The sequence below is a fragment of the Echinops telfairi genome, unplaced genomic scaffold, assembly GCF_000313985.2.
Source record: "Echinops telfairi isolate 266 unplaced genomic scaffold, ASM31398v2 ScPeMD7_2;HRSCAF=8, whole genome shotgun sequence".
Taxonomy (NCBI): domain Eukaryota; kingdom Metazoa; phylum Chordata; class Mammalia; order Afrosoricida; family Tenrecidae; genus Echinops; species Echinops telfairi.
This window is the reverse complement of record NW_022103898.1, coordinates 20190735-20209307: the sequence shown is the minus strand read 5'-3', so window position 1 is coordinate 20209307 and position 18573 is coordinate 20190735. Positions and strand designations below refer to the sequence as shown.

The following is an 18573-nucleotide window of genomic DNA, read 5'->3' as shown; positions in this document are numbered from 1 at the left end:
TACTCAGTGCTTTCCCCACCCCATCCCCAGCACTGAAAACTTTTGTACTCTAGCCCATAATCCAGGATAAAGTGCCCATTTCTGCTTTGCAGGCCCCACCCTCCCTCATTCCAGTGCACCCTGCAGGGGGTGGTATCATCACCCATTTTGGGAAACACTGCCCTAGATCTTCTCACAGCTGCCACTTCTCCCCATTCAGATCCCAACACAAGACCTAGTGCGGCCTCTGCAACCACCCGCCTCTATTGGCAGCCTCTCTCCAGCACCAACACCGCCCGGGACTCCTTCCTCCCCTAGCCCGGACCTGGCCTTCTTTCTTTCTTATCTCCTTATTTTTGTCTTTTTCTCCCGCTAACATAGAAGCTTCTTGAAGGTAGAAACTTCATTTTCACTGCAGTACCTCAATTGCCTCAAACATAGCCCCGCACATATCAGCTGTTCAATGACATTGGTTGACTGACGGATAAAAATGAGTTTTTGGATTTAAAGTCAGTTTGCTTTTTAAATATAGAAAGAGGCCATTTTGAGATACCTGTACCATGAATTCAAAAGCTACAAGGAGAGGTCAGAGTGGAGGCTTCTTAGCATCAGACAGACCCTGGGGCTTGAGCCTTGCCTGCACCTCCAGGTTCCCTGGGATACAACATGGGGGCATTGGGTGGGGGTGGAGAAGGTGGTGTGTGAAGGGAGGTCTCCAATACTAACACTTCAAAGATGGGAGATGAACTCAAAGCTGAAAAGCACCTTGCACGTGGGACAAGGAAGTCCCCTCCCTGTCTTTCTCTGCCACGGCTAGAGAAGGTGGGGGAAGCACCCAGCACAGAGGAAGGACAGGTTGCCCTTGCTAAACGCGGACCAGCGCTCTAATTAGCTGTTGCAATCCTGGTGACTTTCCACAGTGGACCAGCCCAGCTCTTCTTAAACATGACCAAAGATTTCCTTTGGGAAAAGAACTTGGTAAAGTAAGTTAGCTATCTGATTCCTAATAGGAAAATTTGTAAAGGGTTCAATTGATCTCCTCCCCAACTCTCCATCTCCCCAGGAAATTAAAGAGCTAAAAAATGTCTAGCCTCAGTTAAGAGAAGTTGATGAGAGAGCTATGAAATTAATTCAGCTTGTACCTTGGTCCATTCAAGCCAAGTCCGGGAAGTGGGAGATCGAGGCCAGAGCCCCTCCCAGCAGTATTTGCCTTTGTAATTGTCCTGGCGATGCTCAGGAGGGTCTCTGATATTGGAGACTCATGGAGGACAAATCTTGACAGGCAATTAGAATAAGATTTTAATATTTTGAGTTGCACAGGGCAGTATAGTATTTTTTTTAATTTTAGAAACAACTTTAACTCACACACTTCAAAAAGCTAACATTCATCTGTAATTGCATTCTTTTATGCTTAGCTGTTTGTACTTTTGGAGCCTGGTGTCGTAGCAGGTTATGTGTTGGTCTGTTAACCACAAGGTCAGCAGTTCGAACCCACCAGCCACTTCATGGGGGAAAGATGGGGTTCCTGTAAAGATTTGCAGCCTCTGAAACCCTAAGGAGCAGTTCTGTATTATCTTATAATATCACTATGAGTCGGAATTGACTGGAAGACAGTGACATTTGTTATTTTGTTTTGTTTTTTGTACTTTCAAAAGAAAAGAGCCATCTGCTTTAACCATCAAAGTATCTAGTCAGTCACCCTACATTTATTGACGATTTGCTGTGCACCAGGCACCATGCTAGGCACAATGGTGGGCACCTAGCAGGTGTTATGGCTTCTGACCTTGGAGAAGTGGGTCGCCTGTGGGGGAAAGTGAGCTATTACAGTGCAGGGTGTGTGCTTTCCCCAAGGCTGTGGTGAAAGGAGGGCAGGCGGTCAGTAGGCATGTGGATGTAATGGGCCTCTATTTGGGGGCATTGATCTAAGTGGTGAAATAAGGTGGCCACCCCTTCTATTGTGAGAGCTTCCTTGGAATGCCACCTCAGCAGTTGGGGCATCTGAGCTGCAGTTGGCAGCCATCCAAAGGCGTGACTCCTTGGGGCCAATCGACTCTGTTCTGAGGAAAGAGCCATTTTGCTATCTCATAAAGACCCAAGTCCCCAAACCTTAGAACCAGTCTAAAGAGCTGGGTAGGAGAGGAATGAGGTAAATTGTCACATCTCCTTGGGGCAGAATTGTCTTCCGTTTTTGAAAGCAAGAGCCGGGAAGGCTTTTTAATGGCTGGAGGGCAGAATGTGCAATGGACAAAGTCTGCACTATTGCTCGAGACTCTTCACAATGCTAAAGCAACGAATGGCTCAGGGGGTTACTGAAGGGATTCTGGTCCATTTTTACTCTGGATTTTCTGAGATGCCTACAGTGAACACATTTCTTTCCTGATCAAGAAATCTCATGTGTCGTTTTAAACACCACCCCCCTTTCACTCCTGCAGCTTGGCCGGGCGAGTGAAGCACATTGTCCACCAGGCCTTCTGGGATGTCCTGGAGTCGGAGCTGAGTGCAGAGCCCCCCGAGTATGAGCACGCCATCAAACTATTTGAGGAAATCAGGGAGGCAAGTTGACAGGCTCCACGGCCACCCCACCCCTCCCCAACAAGCTGTATTCATGCCCTTTAGTGCTGGAAATGCAGACCGATTGGAAGGGTTTTCTGTGCACAGGAGGGAGGCTGGGGGAGGCTTGGAGAGGGTGCAGTGGGAGGGGCCCAGGAGCCCAGAGTGGAGGTTAAGAGAATGGACTCTGAGGGTAGATTGGCCTACAGGCTCTCCCTGTTAAAGCGTTTATCATGTGACCAGGTGGGTCCTCTGCCCTTCCTCTCCCCATTCAGATTCTTCTCTCCTTCCTGACCCCCGGCGGCAACCGGCTCCGCACCCAGATCTGTGAAGTGCTGGACACAGACCTCATCCGGCAGCAGGCACAGCACAATGCGGTTGACATCCAAGGCTTGGCCAACTACGTCATCAGCACCATGGGAAAGCTGTGTGCCCCTGCGCGCGACGACGACATCCGAGAGCTGAAGGCGACCAACAACATCGTGGAAGTGCTTCGGTGAGCACTCCGGTGCCCCCCTGCTCTTAGAATGTGTTGGGGTTCCTTTCAATGGGAAGTGTGGGTCATGGGGAATGCAGACAAGGAGCTGGTCTCCCACAGAAGTCCTTGACACTTGAAGAAGATCAAATAAGCAAGCAGTAAGGCAACCATTAGTGTAGCACTAGTGGCATAGCAGTTAAGCATTGGGCTGCTAATGACAAGGTTATTAGTTTGAAACCACCAGCTGCTCCTCAGGAAAAAGATGAGGCTTTCTCCTCCGGTGAAGAGTTGCAGTCTTAGAAACCCACAGGGGCAGTTCTGCCCTGTCCTGTAGGATCGCTGTGTGTTGAAATCAACTCAATGACAGTGGGTTGCCTTTTTAAAAGTCAACTATTTGCCGGGTATGCAGCATTTTCTGGGAAAGTGCTGAGCCCTTGGGATACAGTGAATACAGTGATACAAAGTAAAAGCACGGATGGAACCCCTGGCCCCAGGGGGTTTACAGTCTAGCGGAGGAGACAGAACTTGGACAAGGGAAGGTGCTGCTGGTAGCTGTGACACTATTGAGCTCATTGCAACCCTCGTGATGACAGGGTCGAACTGCCCAGAAGGGGTTTCTAAGCGGTAGTTTTTGCAATGCCCTGGTGGTGCAGGGAGTTAAGTGTGGGGCTCCCCACATGGTTGACAATTCGAATCACCAGTTACTCTGCTGGGGAAAAATAAGGCTGCCTGACCACATACTGAATGATACACAGGGATCAACTCCTTGGCACGAGGTCTGTCTCTCTCTTTTTTTTTTTTAACCTCAGCTTTACAGATGGGAGAAGATGGCCAGCCTTTTTCCCTTGGGGGCTGCCAAATGGGTTCGAACCTGACACCTTTCCATTTGCAGCCAAGGGCTTAACAGTTGTGCCACCAGGGCTCCTAGAGAAAAGGGTTCTCCCTCCTGTCATGGAGTCAGTTCTAAGGCAGAGCAACCCCTGGGGACTGAGAAGAACTGCCCTTTGGGGGGTTTGAGATTTTTAAACCTTCACAGGAGCAGACAGCCTCATCTGTCTCCCTCAGAGCAGCTGGTGGTTTTGAACCACCGACCTTACAGTAACAGTTCAGTGTGTAACCCACAATGCCACCCAAGGTACTAGAGGGTATAAATAGTCTTCAGCAAAGTGAACTCATCAAATCAAGCATCTGGGAAGTCTTCATTTGCTCGAGTCATGCTAGCTGCTGTAGCATCTAACCAACCCTGAGTTCTGATTGGCTTAATCAAGATAAGCTTATTTCACACTCCTGTCACAATCCAGTCGGGGGTCTTGGTCAGGTGACTTCTGCCTGTCATTCATTCACAGGCCCAGGTTCCTTCCATCTTTGGATCTGCCCTCGCCTGGGGTCCCTATGCCCTTGGCATTCAGGTGGTATATGGGAAAGAGAACAGGAGAGCCCAGGCCTTGGTGCAGTCAGTTCAGCCCAGAGATGGTCCATCCCTGTGACTATCCTTGGTCGCAGAGCCCCAGCAGGCTTGCAAGGGGATGGGTCATGCAGTTGCTGCCTGGAAACACCTTTCCCAGCTACAAATCTCTGATGGTCTGAAGAAATGGGGGTGGGGGGTAGAAAAATATGAGACTGCACGTGGTCCACATGACCCCAGAGGAAAGAGGAGGCCATCGTGCTTTCTGTCACCCAGAGGAGCTTCTCTCTTGTGTGAACGTGGCTACACTGTGACCTGACCTTCATGCAGTAGCTATGGGAAGGCACGAGAAGGAACTGGGCTGCGGGAACAGAGATGTTATCTTTGTACCTTCCCCGGCAAGCCAAGCATCCCTCTACATCAGCATCCCTCTACATCACGCCTTCCCTGCCTGTAAAATGGGCACAGGCTCTGCTCAGGCAGATTGTGGTCTTGGCAATGCAGGGGGCTGGCTTCGGGGAGTCTGAGGTAGGATATCACCTCTGTGGTGTTCACCACGGTCATTTACTGGGCAGCAATAAATGCCGCTGTGGCCGCTGTGTTCAGTATTATCACATGTATGCCTCATGTGTTAGTCTGGGTACTCTAGAGAAACAAATCCACAGAAACTCATGTCTAAGAGAGAGTTTTATGTAAAGGTTAAGTGCACATCAAGAAAACAGCCCAACCCAGTGCTGCCCAAGCCCACAAGTCCAACATTAGCCCATATGTCTGACACCAATTCACAAAGTCCTCCTCCATCTCACAAAACACACGCAATGACGCCAACTGCAGGAGGAAAGTCCAATCAGTGAATGTGTAAGCATCTCAGCGCTGGCAGGGGTCTCCACATGGCTGCTCCAGCACCCAGGGCTGCATCGGGGTAGGTCCATGTGGCTTCTCCTCAGGGATGTCTTGCAGGAAGTGAGCCTTGCCAGCTGAAGCAGGGAACTGGCTAAGGCAGCTGCACCCTGGTCCGACCATCAGAAAGCAAGAGACCCAAGAACTAGAAAGGCGAGGCTCAGCAAGCCATTTATCTCTCCACCCTTCAATTAACCCCACATGTGTTTATCAGCCAGGTTGGCACAATAATCTTTAACTATCTCAGCTCACAAAGTGGAGAAACAGGCTCAGCCAGGTGTAGTGACTTTGTGGGGGGCCACAGAGCTGTCCTTTGCAAACCCCTACTCACTGTCATAAAGTGGATGCTAACTTGGAGACCCTACAGGACAGAGAAGCGCTGCCCCTGTGGGTTTCCGAGACTGTTACTTGCTGGAGTAAAATGCCCATCTTTCTCCCAAGGAGCTTCTGGTGGTCTAGAACTGTTGGCCTTGTGGCTCACTGCCCCACTAGTAACCACTATGGCACCAGGACTCTTGGCAAACCCACAAAGCTGCCCAACTCTAAGAGGAGGTCTCTCCCCCTCTATGCTCAGGAAGATTTCAGGGCTTGCTGATACAAATCCCTCCTTGAGCGGTGCTTTCCCTGTTAAACTGCCTGTTCCTGTTCCTCCCCATCTCTCTTGTCTTTTGTGGCTGGTGATAATGGATCGGCTGGCTAGGTTCTGACTGCGAAAGTGAGTCCTCTGGATGAGTTCACTGGGAACATTTGGGGATGGGTCTCTATGAAAATGGCAGCTTGCCAAATGGTGACTGGAATTTCTAAACTCTTTACAGAATGCTTGTCTTTTTGTGGGCATAACACACACAACAGTTAGTATGTGTCAGCTTAGCTTAGTCACCTCACTAACAATTTAAATTCAAACATTTTCAGACAAATATTCCATGTCTTGGACCTCATGAGAATGGACATGGCCAATTTTATAATCCGGAGTCTGAGGCCACATCTCCAACGCCAGTTGGTGGATTATGAGAGAACCAAATTCCAGGAGATCTTAGAAGAAACTCCAAGTAAGTTCAAAACCATTGCATTTGTGTTGAAAAGAATTTTGACCTTTCTATGAATTTGTGTGTGTGTGAATCTTCTAAGATTGATAATATAAACTTACAGCTGTTTGCGATGTGCCAGGAACTGTAATAAGCATTGTTCACTTTTCCATTCATTCAGAAAAAGTTTCTTGAGCAATTGTGGTGAGCCAGGTACTGTTTAGGGCCTGTGGTTACTGCAGCGAGCCAAGCAGAATGACGTTGTGGTTTCCATGGAGCTGACATTGTAGTTGGCCTGTCAGGTAACATACTTGGAGTGCTAGAAGAACAAGAGGATAAAGGGACACATGGTGCTGGGGTGGAGGGGTGGGAGCTGGGCTTTCCCCCATGGGGTGGATGGTGACCTATGTGAAAAGTAACATGTGAACAGAGTTCTTAAAGAAATAAGGACAGGACAGACAATGGTCTAGGACAGCGGCAGTGGATGTCTAGCCTGAGGTCTGTATAAGACATGAACTCATCCATACCAGCTAACATCACACACCTCACTAAAGAGAAGCTATTTTAGCCATCACATTTTACCCCATTCCCATCGAGTCAATGCTAACTCACAGGGACCCTATAGGACAGGGTAGACCTGCCCCTGTATGTTTCCCACGTGGGCAACTCTTTACGGGAGTAGAAACCTCATCTTTCTCCAGAGGAATGGCTGATGGTTTCGAACTGCTGACCTTGTAGGCCAACTTGTAACCACTATACCACCAGGACTCCTCTGGCCATCACATTAGGGGTGAGTTAGTGAAACGTTTGATCAAATATAGCAGGTTTAATTTTTAAATCAGTAATTTTGTATGGCCCAAGGATGATATTATAAATATGTAAAAATGGCCCTGAGCCATAAAAAGGCTTCCCCAGCCCCCTGATGTAGGGACAGCAAATTCTCGTGAGAGACTTCAGTAAGCCCAGAGGCCCTGGAGCAGAAGCGTACTTGTGATGTTGGAAGAACACAAGGCAGCCAGTGTGCTGGGAGCAGAGTAAGCAAGGGGTGAGTGGAAGGGGCTGGCCGAAGGCAAAGGGCAGGGGAGCGAGCCTGGTTGGGAACAGAGAGCGCTGCAGCTGTCATTCTGAATGTCATGGAAGCCCCTGGAGAGTTCTGAATAGAGGGACATCATCTGATTTTTGTTTTTAAGGAATAATCTAGATCCCAAATAGAGATCTGATGGTATGAGACAAAAAGAGGGAGGCAAGGAGGCCAGTTAGGTGATCCTGTGGCGGCTGCAGCAAGACATGGTGGTGCTTTGGTCCTGTCCATACTGGTAGCAGGGGTGAGAAGGAGTCAGATTCTGGATGCAGGTTGCCGACAGAATAACAAGATTTGTTAGCAGGCTGGGTGAGGGTGAAGGGGAGGAGCCGAGGAGGACCGGGACTGTTCTGCCCGAGCATCTTGGGATGCATGGCGGTGCCTTTTCCTCAGATGGAGGAGCGGAGAGGGTGCTTTGGAGTCAAGTGTCCAACTGAGGACACGTGCACTCCGAGATCCTTGTTCGACGTCAGCGTGGAGATGTCGATTAGCCGGCTAGATCAGAGAAACTGAGTTCAGGGGAATGCTAGGAGCTGGAGATAGAAACCGTGATGCCATCTGCGTGCTTAAGACTACTGCAGAGAGAGCACTGTAATCAGGTGGGAGCTACGACTCGATGCCTTGGAAGGATGCTCCTACAGCAAAAGCTCTGATGAAAAGCACTAGATTGTATTAGCTCTAGAGGCTAAGGGAATAAGAGTAGTCTAGAACAAATTCCTTCCCACAAGGTGAGCTTACAATTGTGTTCATGCTCATACTTCTCTCCTTCAACCTAAGGTTCAGTGACCAGCAATCCCTTTATCATTCTCACATTGACTTGGAGATTTCCAGAGATTCAAGGATAAATTAAGCCCAGCTGTGCACATGTGTTGTGATTGCCCCACTCGCTAAATATATTCCCAGAGAAATGAAGAGTCCAGGAAGTGGAGTGTCTGGCAGCTGTTAATTATATCCTTCCAGTCACCCTGCCAAATGTTGGCCACTGTACCCTCATGTCAAAATAAGAGCTGAGCATACTCTGCAGAGCCTTGTTGGATTTATGTTTGTATGTGTGTGTGATTTTTATGAAATAATCACTTTGGAAATTAATCCAGAGAAGTACTTATAATTCCTGATTAGACTTCAGGGAAAGGTTTTATTATGCCCAAGGAGAGATTTTATATAATTGACAATTAAAATATACCCAGAAAACTTTAGGTAATGACAGGTGTATGTATTAAGTATCCATAAGGTAACAGCTAAATTGCTTATGAGTAAAATTAACAGGCCAGAAGTCATTTAAACACATTTATGTATAGCCTAATACCTTATTAGCTGAGAAAATATTTCTATGAATGCCATGTCATATGATTCTTGCAGCAATCTTATAGGACTTAAATGATATTTTTCCGAAATAAACTGCATTAGACTTGTGCCTCGCCCTCAAGGCGCTGAGGAAATGCTTTTGGGATGTTATAAAGAAGAACAAACTGATGCTCAGCAGTGACCTGGCTAAAATCCAGGGCCACACAGCTAATAAATGATGGCGCCAGAAGTGGAAGCCAGATCTCCCCAAGCCAAGTCCAGGTCCACTGGGGCCTAATGGCAAGCCAATTCTGGCTGAGTTAGCCTAAGAGAAGGTGGGTGGAAGGAAGGAGGCGGTACACAGAATTGAACCCGGGAAATATTAAGGCTCTGGGCAAGAAAAACCAAGGGAAAAGCGTAAAGGTGCCACTGTCAGGATGGCTAATTTGTCTTCCAGACACGGCCATTCTTGGATGCTTCGTTCACCATGGAGAATCCACAAGTCTATTGGTCATGTGACTTAGCCACACCAACCCAGTTCATGAAGTTGGAGCTTCTTAGCTGATACAAAATAAAACATAGAGTGAGGAAGAAATAGTGTCTCAAAATCAGGACTGAAAGAAGTAACTCAAGCAAATGTTGGTAAGGGAACAAGATTCTTCTAACTGGAAATTGGAGCACTTGGTCTATCTTCAGAGTCCCTGGGTGGTGCAGATGCTTAAGCACTTAGCTGCGGGCCCAGAGGCTCCCGGAGAGAACACCCAGATGGAGGGCAGTTGCACTCTGGCACACGGCCATGAGTCAGAGGAGTGGATGAGACAAAACTGGTTTCTGGTTTGGGTCTATATTGGGGCTCTTTTCCAGAATATTAAGGGTTCCTTTTCCCTGATGGTTTTATATGTTTTGTGACCTCCCTGCAAAATCTTGCCATAGCTCAAAATCATAAACATTTTCCCCTTTTTTCTTCTAGAAGTTTTATAACTTTAGTTATTACATGTAGTCTGTGATACATTTCAAGATAATCTTTTGTGCACGGTGTCAAAGAGGGGTCAAGATTCCTGTTTTTCCAGATGTGACTTCAACACCATTTGTGAGAAAGGGCATATCTTGTCTCTGATAAATTGGTTGAAGATGTATTTACCAATTGTACAGGGAGGCTTCATAAAGTTCATGGAAAAATTCCATTTTCTTTTTATCTCCTTTTCCCATGAACTTTTTGAAGCTCTCCCTCATATGTAGGTCTATTTCTGTACCCATCTATTTCTGTACTCATTCTGTTTTAAAAGCTTCTTTTTTTGAGATGTAATTCACATACCATAAAGTTCATACATATCTGTATGTTCCAGTGGTTCTTAGTATAGTCTGTGTATATTTCACCTCCCCCCAAAGAAACCCCGGAAGTATTAGCAGTTGTTCCTCATTTCCATTTCCCCCATTGCCTAGTAACTGCTGATCCGTTTCTGTTTCAGTAGGTTTGTGTCTTCGTATCACAGTGGAAACAGATAGTCTGTAGCTTTCTGGCTTGGTTTCTTTTACTTAGCATAATGTTTATGCCTGTTATCATATACATTAATACTTCATTCCGTTTATTGAACTTTTTCATCTGAAAATCTGTCTGCCCTTAGCCACATTATCTTGATTACTAAATTAAGTCTTGAAATTCATTTTCTTTGTTCTTCTTTTTCAAAATTGTTTCTCCTATTTTAGGTCCTTTGCATTTTCAAAGTCATTTTAAAGTTAGTCTGCACATTTCTGTTAAAAAGCTTGCTAGGATTTTTATTGGGGTTATGTTAAATTGGCTTGTGAATCATTGAATCTTCTAATAATGTAGATTTGATGTTTCTCTCCATTTAAATCTCCTTTAATTTATCTCAGCAATATTTTCTCATTTTTTACACTAAAGGACTTGCTAAGTTTTGTTAAATTTATCCCCACATATGATGCTACCATAAATGATATTTATAAAATTTTTAAGTTGCAGAATATAAAAATATAATTTTTTGTATCTGGACCTTGTAGCCTGCTACCTTGCTATATTCGCTTACTAATTCTAGTAGCTTTGGGAGGATTCTTTAGGATCTTCTGTATATATGATCATAGTGGCCACTAGTAAAGACAGTTTTACTTCTTCCTGTATGCGTTTATTCTCTTTCTTGCCTTATTGCACTGGCTGGTACCTACAGTACAATCATTGCTCCCAATCTCCTACTGGGTGTCTTGTCCCAACTTCATGAAACTACCTCTAGTTCTGTAAATCCAAATCCTAGCAGTTCTTAGTGGCTGGCTCGAATTTATCTTCCTCTGGGAAGCATTTTCTGCTCTTAGGAATTCATCCTGAACCATCCCTTCTCAACAAAACCCATCGTTGAAATTTTTATTTGCAGTAATTTTTCTTATACAGCCAAACTGTCATTCTGCTTTGGAAATTAACTGTTTTTCTAATACATCATTACATAGGAAATGCTCAAGAAATCCCCTTTCTCTCTATCTGGTTCCTGGTGGAGGGCCTGGGGTCGAAAGCTCTGCGGAGACCCAGTGGTGCAGGAGAAAGCAGCTCCAGTTTAATTCACCACACCTGGCAAAGAGAGTGGGCTTGGAGATGGACTCCGACAGTCTCTCTCAGACGGACACTGATCTGACCCTGTGTATCTGCAGCACTTTGTCCTCCAATATCACTCTGCAAAGTGTTTACCAATGTACATTGTGTATCACATCAAGAGATCGGGGATTTTCACAAGCTCTTCAGAAAGCTGAGGAGGGAACACTTCCCAACTCATTTTATGAGGCCAACCTTGCCTTGATATCAAAACCAGCAAAGGCATTTAGAGAAAAGTACAGACTGTTCTTCATGACTTAGATGCAAAAATTCCTCACCAAGTACTAGCAGCTCAATAAGATAAATACACCACAACCAAGTGGAGTGTAACCTAGGATTGCAAGGTTGGCTTAATGTTTGATAGCAGTGTACTTCGTCACATTCACAGAATAAAAGAGAAACCCACTAGACGATGCAGAGAAAACAATTGGTCAAATTCAAGACCGAATTTTATGTGATAAAAGATTATATCAAATTAGAAGTGGAAGGAAACGTCTTCAACCCCATAAGCCACCTCTTTGAGAAACCGCCAGCTAACATCATATGTAATTGTCAGACATTTTACATTCTCCCCCTTAAAACTGGGGGAAAGATCAGGCTGCCCTCTCTCATGGCTTCTACTCTGTGCCCTTGCCACGTCTCTCCCACTAGAATAGGAGAGCCAGGGAAAGAAAGCCAAGACCATGGGACACCTCCTATATGACAGGGTCCCTTGGGGCAGTGGGAAAGACATTTGATTAAACTCGAAAGCAAAATACTTCTGCCAAGCCTCAGCCATACATTTCACATGGCTGCCAAGTTGTTCTATGCTAAAGTCAAGGGAAAGCGATGTAAAACATCAAGGTTATGCTTTGGCCTCTTCCCAGCAGTCTGGAAAGTGAGAGAAAAATATGATGAAGCCAACTGAGATGTTTAAGGACAATATAAAAGGTGACAGGGGTGTTTTTCAGGAAAACAATTTTTTTCAGAAAAAAATTAGAAAGATGAGTGGTCCAAGGATGGAGGGATCAGGATGGGCCCCATGAAATCAGGGAAGATTTTCGAGAGCAGGAGGGCTTTGGGCTGGACCATGAAGACTGGCAGGATTTGGATTTACGGAAGCAGAGGTAGTTCCCTAGGCCCTCAGCCCAGCCGGATAAGAATCCAGAGTCAGCACCCATGGCCTCCACTGCTCCTGGGAGATTCTGAGGTCCCTGCAGCCCTCACATGATAATGCACTGCTTGCCGTTTTCTCTCACTCCCTTACTAGACTAGGACCTTCTTGAGTTCAGGCGCCTGGATTTCCTCTGGGGTTTCAGACAAGTTCAAGCCAGTTCAGTCTTGGCTAGCACAGCTAAATCAGAACAGAACAGGGTTCATAAAAATTTAAGTGAAGTTGTACAATCCCCAGCTGGGGAAAGTTACCAGTCAGAGCTCTGGAGCAGGCGACTCAAAAGGGCAGCACGCCCTCTCAGGAGCTTCAAGCTGGCGGGCTGACTGTGGCGGGGACCTTGGAGAGCGCTCAGCCAGCCACTGTCCTTGAGCCGGGCAGTGATGTTTCTGATGGTGTTGGTCAAGAGATGTGGCCACCAAGCAACATGTGCACTGCTCTGGTTTTCTATGAGGGAGATTCTATTTCTAGAAGGGTATCAGCCAGGCCCTCATTCCCCCCGTTCCTGTTATCATCCCAGTTCGCCCACCTTTTATAAATTTGGCTACCTGTCCGTTTCACCTCATCAGCTGGGACTGAACTAGGGAAAAATGGCTCAAAGGCCTGGTTTTCATCTGTGAAACCCTAGCACGTGGTAACAGTCCCTGACACCGGCAGGTGTTCAGTACTCAGTGCTGACCGAAGCCTGTCCTCAGCAAAGACCTAGCTATCAGTGCCTTGTGGGGTCCGCTTGGCCATTGGAAGCACGTCGAACAGCAAGTGTACTAGCTGGTGGGTGTGAAATCTCCGTAGATCCCCTAAAAAACCCTGGTGCACTCCCTGCTCTTGCGCCTTCCACCTTCCTAGCAGTATTCATTTCTGACTACGCATTCGATTTGCCCCGGGCTGCTGAAGCGGCGGTGCTGACTACTGTACATCAGGAGTTTCAGGAGCAGGGCCAGGACTATGTATGTCATTCTCCGTTGAAAAGTGCCTAGGTGATTCTGAACTCAGCCAGCACAGAGAACCACAGTGGCTCTCACTCAGCGATAGTTCAGTGGGCTTTTCATTGTGTCAGCTGTAAAGGATTAAGCTTGCAGTATACATGCTTATGACAGCCACATTGTATCCATGATGATTTCTTCTCCCTCCCTCTCTGTTGGATGTCTATTAAATAAAAGACTGCCAGTCTTTAACATCCTGAAAACAGCACTAGCGAAGGAAGAACGCTTGCCAACTGAGGCCAAGCAAGCGTTGGGAAAGTCTAGGGAGTACTTTAATGCAACCACCCTCATCCAAGCGCTGCTGGGCCAGGGAAGCTATTGCAGGGTTACTTCTTCTTTCTCTTTCTCTCTGGCTCTTAAAAAACAAAACAAAACAAAACAAACCTGTATGCAGTCTGCATTTCTTGGCAGTTGCCCCCTTGTATAGGAGCCCTTGTGGTGTAGTGGTTACAAATTGGGTTGCTAACTTCAAGGTGAGCAGTTCAAAACCACCTGCCGATCTGAAGGAGAAAGACAGTTACAGTCTCGGAAACTGACTGTGGCAGTTGAACCCTGTCTTCGAGGGTCGCTTTGAGGCAGCATCTACTCAATGGCAGTGGGTTTGGTTTGCGCCACCTTGTCTCTTCTGCCACATCCATGATTTGATAGGAAATGTGGCACAGAAAGCAGCTTTTTTCTAGTTGGAAGCCATAGAACTTAGTCTGTGGACTTGATTTGGGTGTATTTGTTGGATTGGACTATTTGAGGCTGGAGGTGACTGCAGTTCATGTAGGGAGGGGTTGGTTTCAGGACCCCTCTTGGCCTATATCCCTGACCTCGTTAGGTGGCACCACCACTCAGTGAACTAACTGCACAAGGGAGTCATCCTAGAATCCTGTCTTCCTCCTTAGATGAAGGTGGTTTACCAAGACTTGTGGAGATTCTGCCTGAATAGATCCAGTTTGATCTCTCCGTCTTCCCCCACTTCCCTGAGCCTCATTCATTGGCTTGCTCATCTGAACTACTGTGGTAACTTACCACTAATCCAATCCTCCTTTCTGAATGATTTTCTCCCTAACATTCTATGATTATCTCACTTTCAGGTGGGGTGGGGTAGGAAAATACAGGATTCAAAGGCTCCCTGTCCCCATAGCTGGTGTGTATAACCTGGGATCCCTCAATGGGATGTGTTGTATGTTCCCTGGGAGCATGCACATGCATCTTGGGAAAGGCCTAGTTCAAATCACACACCCAGAGAAGACCCGCCCCAAAGAACGTTTCCTACTCAGTGCCTGTGGTCTAAATAACCTTCCCTCCCCGAAACACAAAGTCTTTGACGAGCTGCCACCTGTCTCACTCAGTGCCATCTGCAACTTACTCTGTTTCTCCCAGTTATGTATAGACAAGAACGTTTCCTACTCAGTGCCTGTGGTCTAAATAACCTTCCCTCCCCGAAACACAAAGTCTTTGACGAGCTGCCACCTGTCTCACTCAGTGCCATCTGCAACTTACTCTGTTTCTCCCAGTTATGTATAGACAAGCGAGACAGTTGCTGGGGCATTCAGAATGTGCCACATCCGCTCCCTTTGCCAGGCCTTTGTAGGGCCTAATCTCCTTGTGGGGAGTGTCAGCCCTTTCCCAGTCTGCATTCCACCTATAAGCACCTCTTACAGACTACCTCTGCTCCCTCCACCCCAGACTACCTCTGCTCCCTCCACCCCCAACATGCCTTCTGGAATTCTCTGTGTCGTTGTTGCTGTTAGGTGCCCTTGAGTCGGTCCTTAATCCTAGCAACCCCACTTACAGGAAACCATGGCCGGATCCTGCACCATCTTGACAATAGTTGGACCTTGTGGTTGCAGCCAGTGTGTCAGTCCATTTCCCTAAGGGTCTTCCTCTTTGTCTGTGACCCTCTACTGCACCAAGCATGATATCCTTTTCCAGGGACTGGTCCTTCTGATACCATGTCCAAAGCACATGAGACAGAGTCTTGCCTTACTTACTTTTAAGGAGCATTCTGGCTGTACTTCTTCCAGAACAGACGTGTTTATTCTTCTGGCAGCCCACGGTCTATTCGGTATTCTTCACCAACGTCATGATTCAAGTGCATCAATTCTTCTTCAGTCTTCCTTATCTGTTGCCCTGCTTTGCTTCAAACGGAGTGATTGAAAATACCAATGGCTTGGATCAGGCACACCTTATCCCTCAAAGTGCCATCTTTGTTCTTGAACATTTTCAAGAAGTCTTTTGAAGCAGATCTGCCTGATGCAACATGCCATTTGATTTCTGGACTGCTGCTTTCATGGGCACTGATTGTAGAGCTGAGTAAATGAAACACTTGCCAACTGCCACCTTTTCTCCATTTATCGTGATGTTGCTTATCGGTCCAGTTGGGAGGCTTTTTGTTTTCTTTAAATTGAGGTGTAATCAATATTGAAGGCTGTTGTCATTTACCTTGCTCACTACACGCGTCAGGAAGCAAGGTCATTTGCATATTTCAGGTTATCAATGAGACCCCCTTCCAATCCTGGTGGCACATTCTTCTTCACGGAGTCCAGCTTCTCAGATTATTTGTTTAGCATACAGATTGAGTAAGGTATGGTGACAAGATACAACCCTGATGTCAGGGATTTTACATTATTCTGTTGTAATTGTTAGTTTAGAGCAGTGATTCTCAACCTTCCTACTGCCGTGACCCGTTAATACAGTTCCTCATGTTGTGGTGACCCCCCAGCCATAAGATAATTTTCATTACTACTTCATCACTGTAATTTTGCTACCATTATGAATTGGGCAACCCCTGTGAAAGGGTTGTTCGACCCCCAAAGGAGTTGAGACCCACAGGTTGAGAACCGCTGGTATAGAGGCTCGTCTTCACATTAGTTAAGGTGCCATCGAGTCAGTTCTGACCCATAACGACCCTTTGCACAACAGAACCAAACACCGCCCGGTCCTGTGCCATCTCCACACTTGTTCCCATGCCTGAGCCATTGCTGCAGCCACTGTGCCAGTCCAGCTTGTCCCCTTCGCCAAGCATGATGGTCCGAGGGCATGGCTTTGTCTTTGTGTGCGCCCAGCACCTCCCGTAGCATCAGTCATGTTGAGTGGACAGTTGAGGATCGGGTAGGGTCAACATGTGGACATTTCCCTTTTAGGTGCTCTTGATCAAACTACAGAATGGATAAAGGGATCTGTAGATGAAGAATTGCTTTCTCTTTCTGAGGCCACTTTAACTCCTGGAGCTGAAGGCACCTCCAAGCCCAGCCTGAGCCCGACCTTGGTGCTAAATAACAGTTTCTTGAAACTGTTACAGTGGGATTACCAAAAGAAAGAGTTACCAGAGGTAAGTGATGCTGTTTTGCTTTCCCCCACATTTTCCAATATTTTAATTCATAATGTTCCAACCGGGCATCAGCCGGAGGGTGTGTGTTGACTCTTGTCTTAAGGGCTTCACTGAAGTGATATAAAACTGGGCCTTTGGGATTTGACACCTTATCTGACATGTTCACAGTATTGAGCTGCCTTTTTCTGCTTTTACATGTTAAATAAATCTGCTAGACACTCATGACAGATGGAGTGCGTCTTCAGGAACTGACAGAGAAGCTGAATCAACTGAAGATGGTCGCCTGCCTGTCTTTAATCACCAACAACATGGTGGGTGCTGTGACAGAAGGTCTACCTGAGCTTGCAAACAATTTGAAAAGGATTTCAACTGTTTTACTTGAAGACATGAACAAAGCGTAAGTCCCCGTGTTCCTGTCTGTCTGCTTATGAAGGCACCTCGTATGTTTCATGGAACATGAATAACTTCAGGTGTCTGGGTGTGATAGTCAGGATTGCGTTTTCGCTTCTCTTCCATCTTCTTTTGCTAGAACTTCTTATTGAACTCTCCTCCTGGCTTTGATGTTCTTGTGCAAAAGTCTCTGCATGACGGGTGCCAGGGCAAGTGTGGGGTTTCCACTATAATGGGGGTGAGCAAGAGCCCTTTGACAGCACTCTCAAGACCAAAGCAAGTGGAACCCAAGACGATCCACTTCACTCAAAACTAAAACAAGCTGAACTGAAAATCCCACCGCCCTCAGTGTTTAGAATGGCTGGTCACAGAACGCTGTCCCACCGTGATGGCTCCGGCGCCATCCCTTGTCATCAGCGAAATGCTATCAAGTCTTCAGAAATGGTGACATTTCTGTCCTTCGGAGATGCTGTCCAAGTCCAGTGACAGCTTTGTGTTAGCTAATGTGTTCCACAGCACCCTCCCTGCACTCAGTGATTAAAAGCAGGCGGGAGCTAGAGTAGGACGTTGTCGTGGGTAAAAAGTCGGGACGTGACATTTTTGCCACAAATAGGTCTCCCCTTGGGTTGCAGAGCCCCAAAGGAGGAAGGTCCGTGTGGTTGTGTGATGAGTCCCAGTCCAGCCAGAACACCGGGGTGTGTTTATTGTGCTTGTTGTTAATGGTAATAGTGAGAAATCATTCTCTCCCTCTTCTCATCGAGGTTCACGATCTCCCTAGCAACCTGCTCAGAGGTGATAATGATCCTATAGCAAGTTATGGCATCGACTAGAGTCAGGATTTGAACTCACGCCATTGCACAGCCCCCTCTAATTGGGCCATTCTCGCATCCTCTACTTCCCATCTTGTGCAGAATTTTCTGAAAGACCCTTTCTGGGTCCCAAGATCACAATTTCCCATCAATCGTTCCACAATGCATGCATGTATCCAAGGGTTACAAATGAGACCCATGCCTGCACATGTCTGTAAGTTGAATTTGTAGGTGAGTGCTCAGAGAGTAGGCAAGTCAGTTCTTATCTTTACTTTAGTAGGAGAGATTTGAGCCTTTTCATTGATTAAAAGCTGCATATGCAGCAAGTGAAGATGATTATGATGCAGAATTGATGCCAGCAGGGGTTGTGTCAATTGTGTTGAACTAAAAACCACCTACTGCTAATAGTTGACCATGTGCTGAGCTGCTAACCAGAAGGTCAAGGGTTTGAACGCACCAGCCATGCAGAAGCAAGCTAAGGCTCTGCTCCCTTACGGATTTGTTGTTGTTTTTAGATGACATGGAGTCAGTTGTGCTGACCCATAGTGACCTTACACACAACTGAACAAGACACTGCCCGGTCCTGTGGCATCCTCACAATAGTTCCTGTGCCTGAGCCCA

The 18573-nt window shown here is 46.6% G+C and overlaps 1 protein-coding gene across 1 annotated transcript in view; it reads left to right on the top strand.

Moving 5' to 3' along the window:
* TCP11L2 (t-complex 11 like 2) overlaps positions 1-18573 on the top strand; it is a 36034-nt gene that overhangs the window by 5749 nt on the left and 11712 nt on the right. The window contains exons 3-7 of the mRNA XM_004700332.3: positions 2412-2532; positions 2805-3025; positions 6225-6361; positions 16566-16753; positions 16969-17150. Of these exons, the coding sequence (XP_004700389.1) occupies positions 2412-2532; positions 2805-3025; positions 6225-6361; positions 16566-16753; positions 16969-17150 (849 nt within the window). The remainder of the gene's footprint in view (positions 1-2411; positions 2533-2804; positions 3026-6224; positions 6362-16565; positions 16754-16968; positions 17151-18573) is intronic.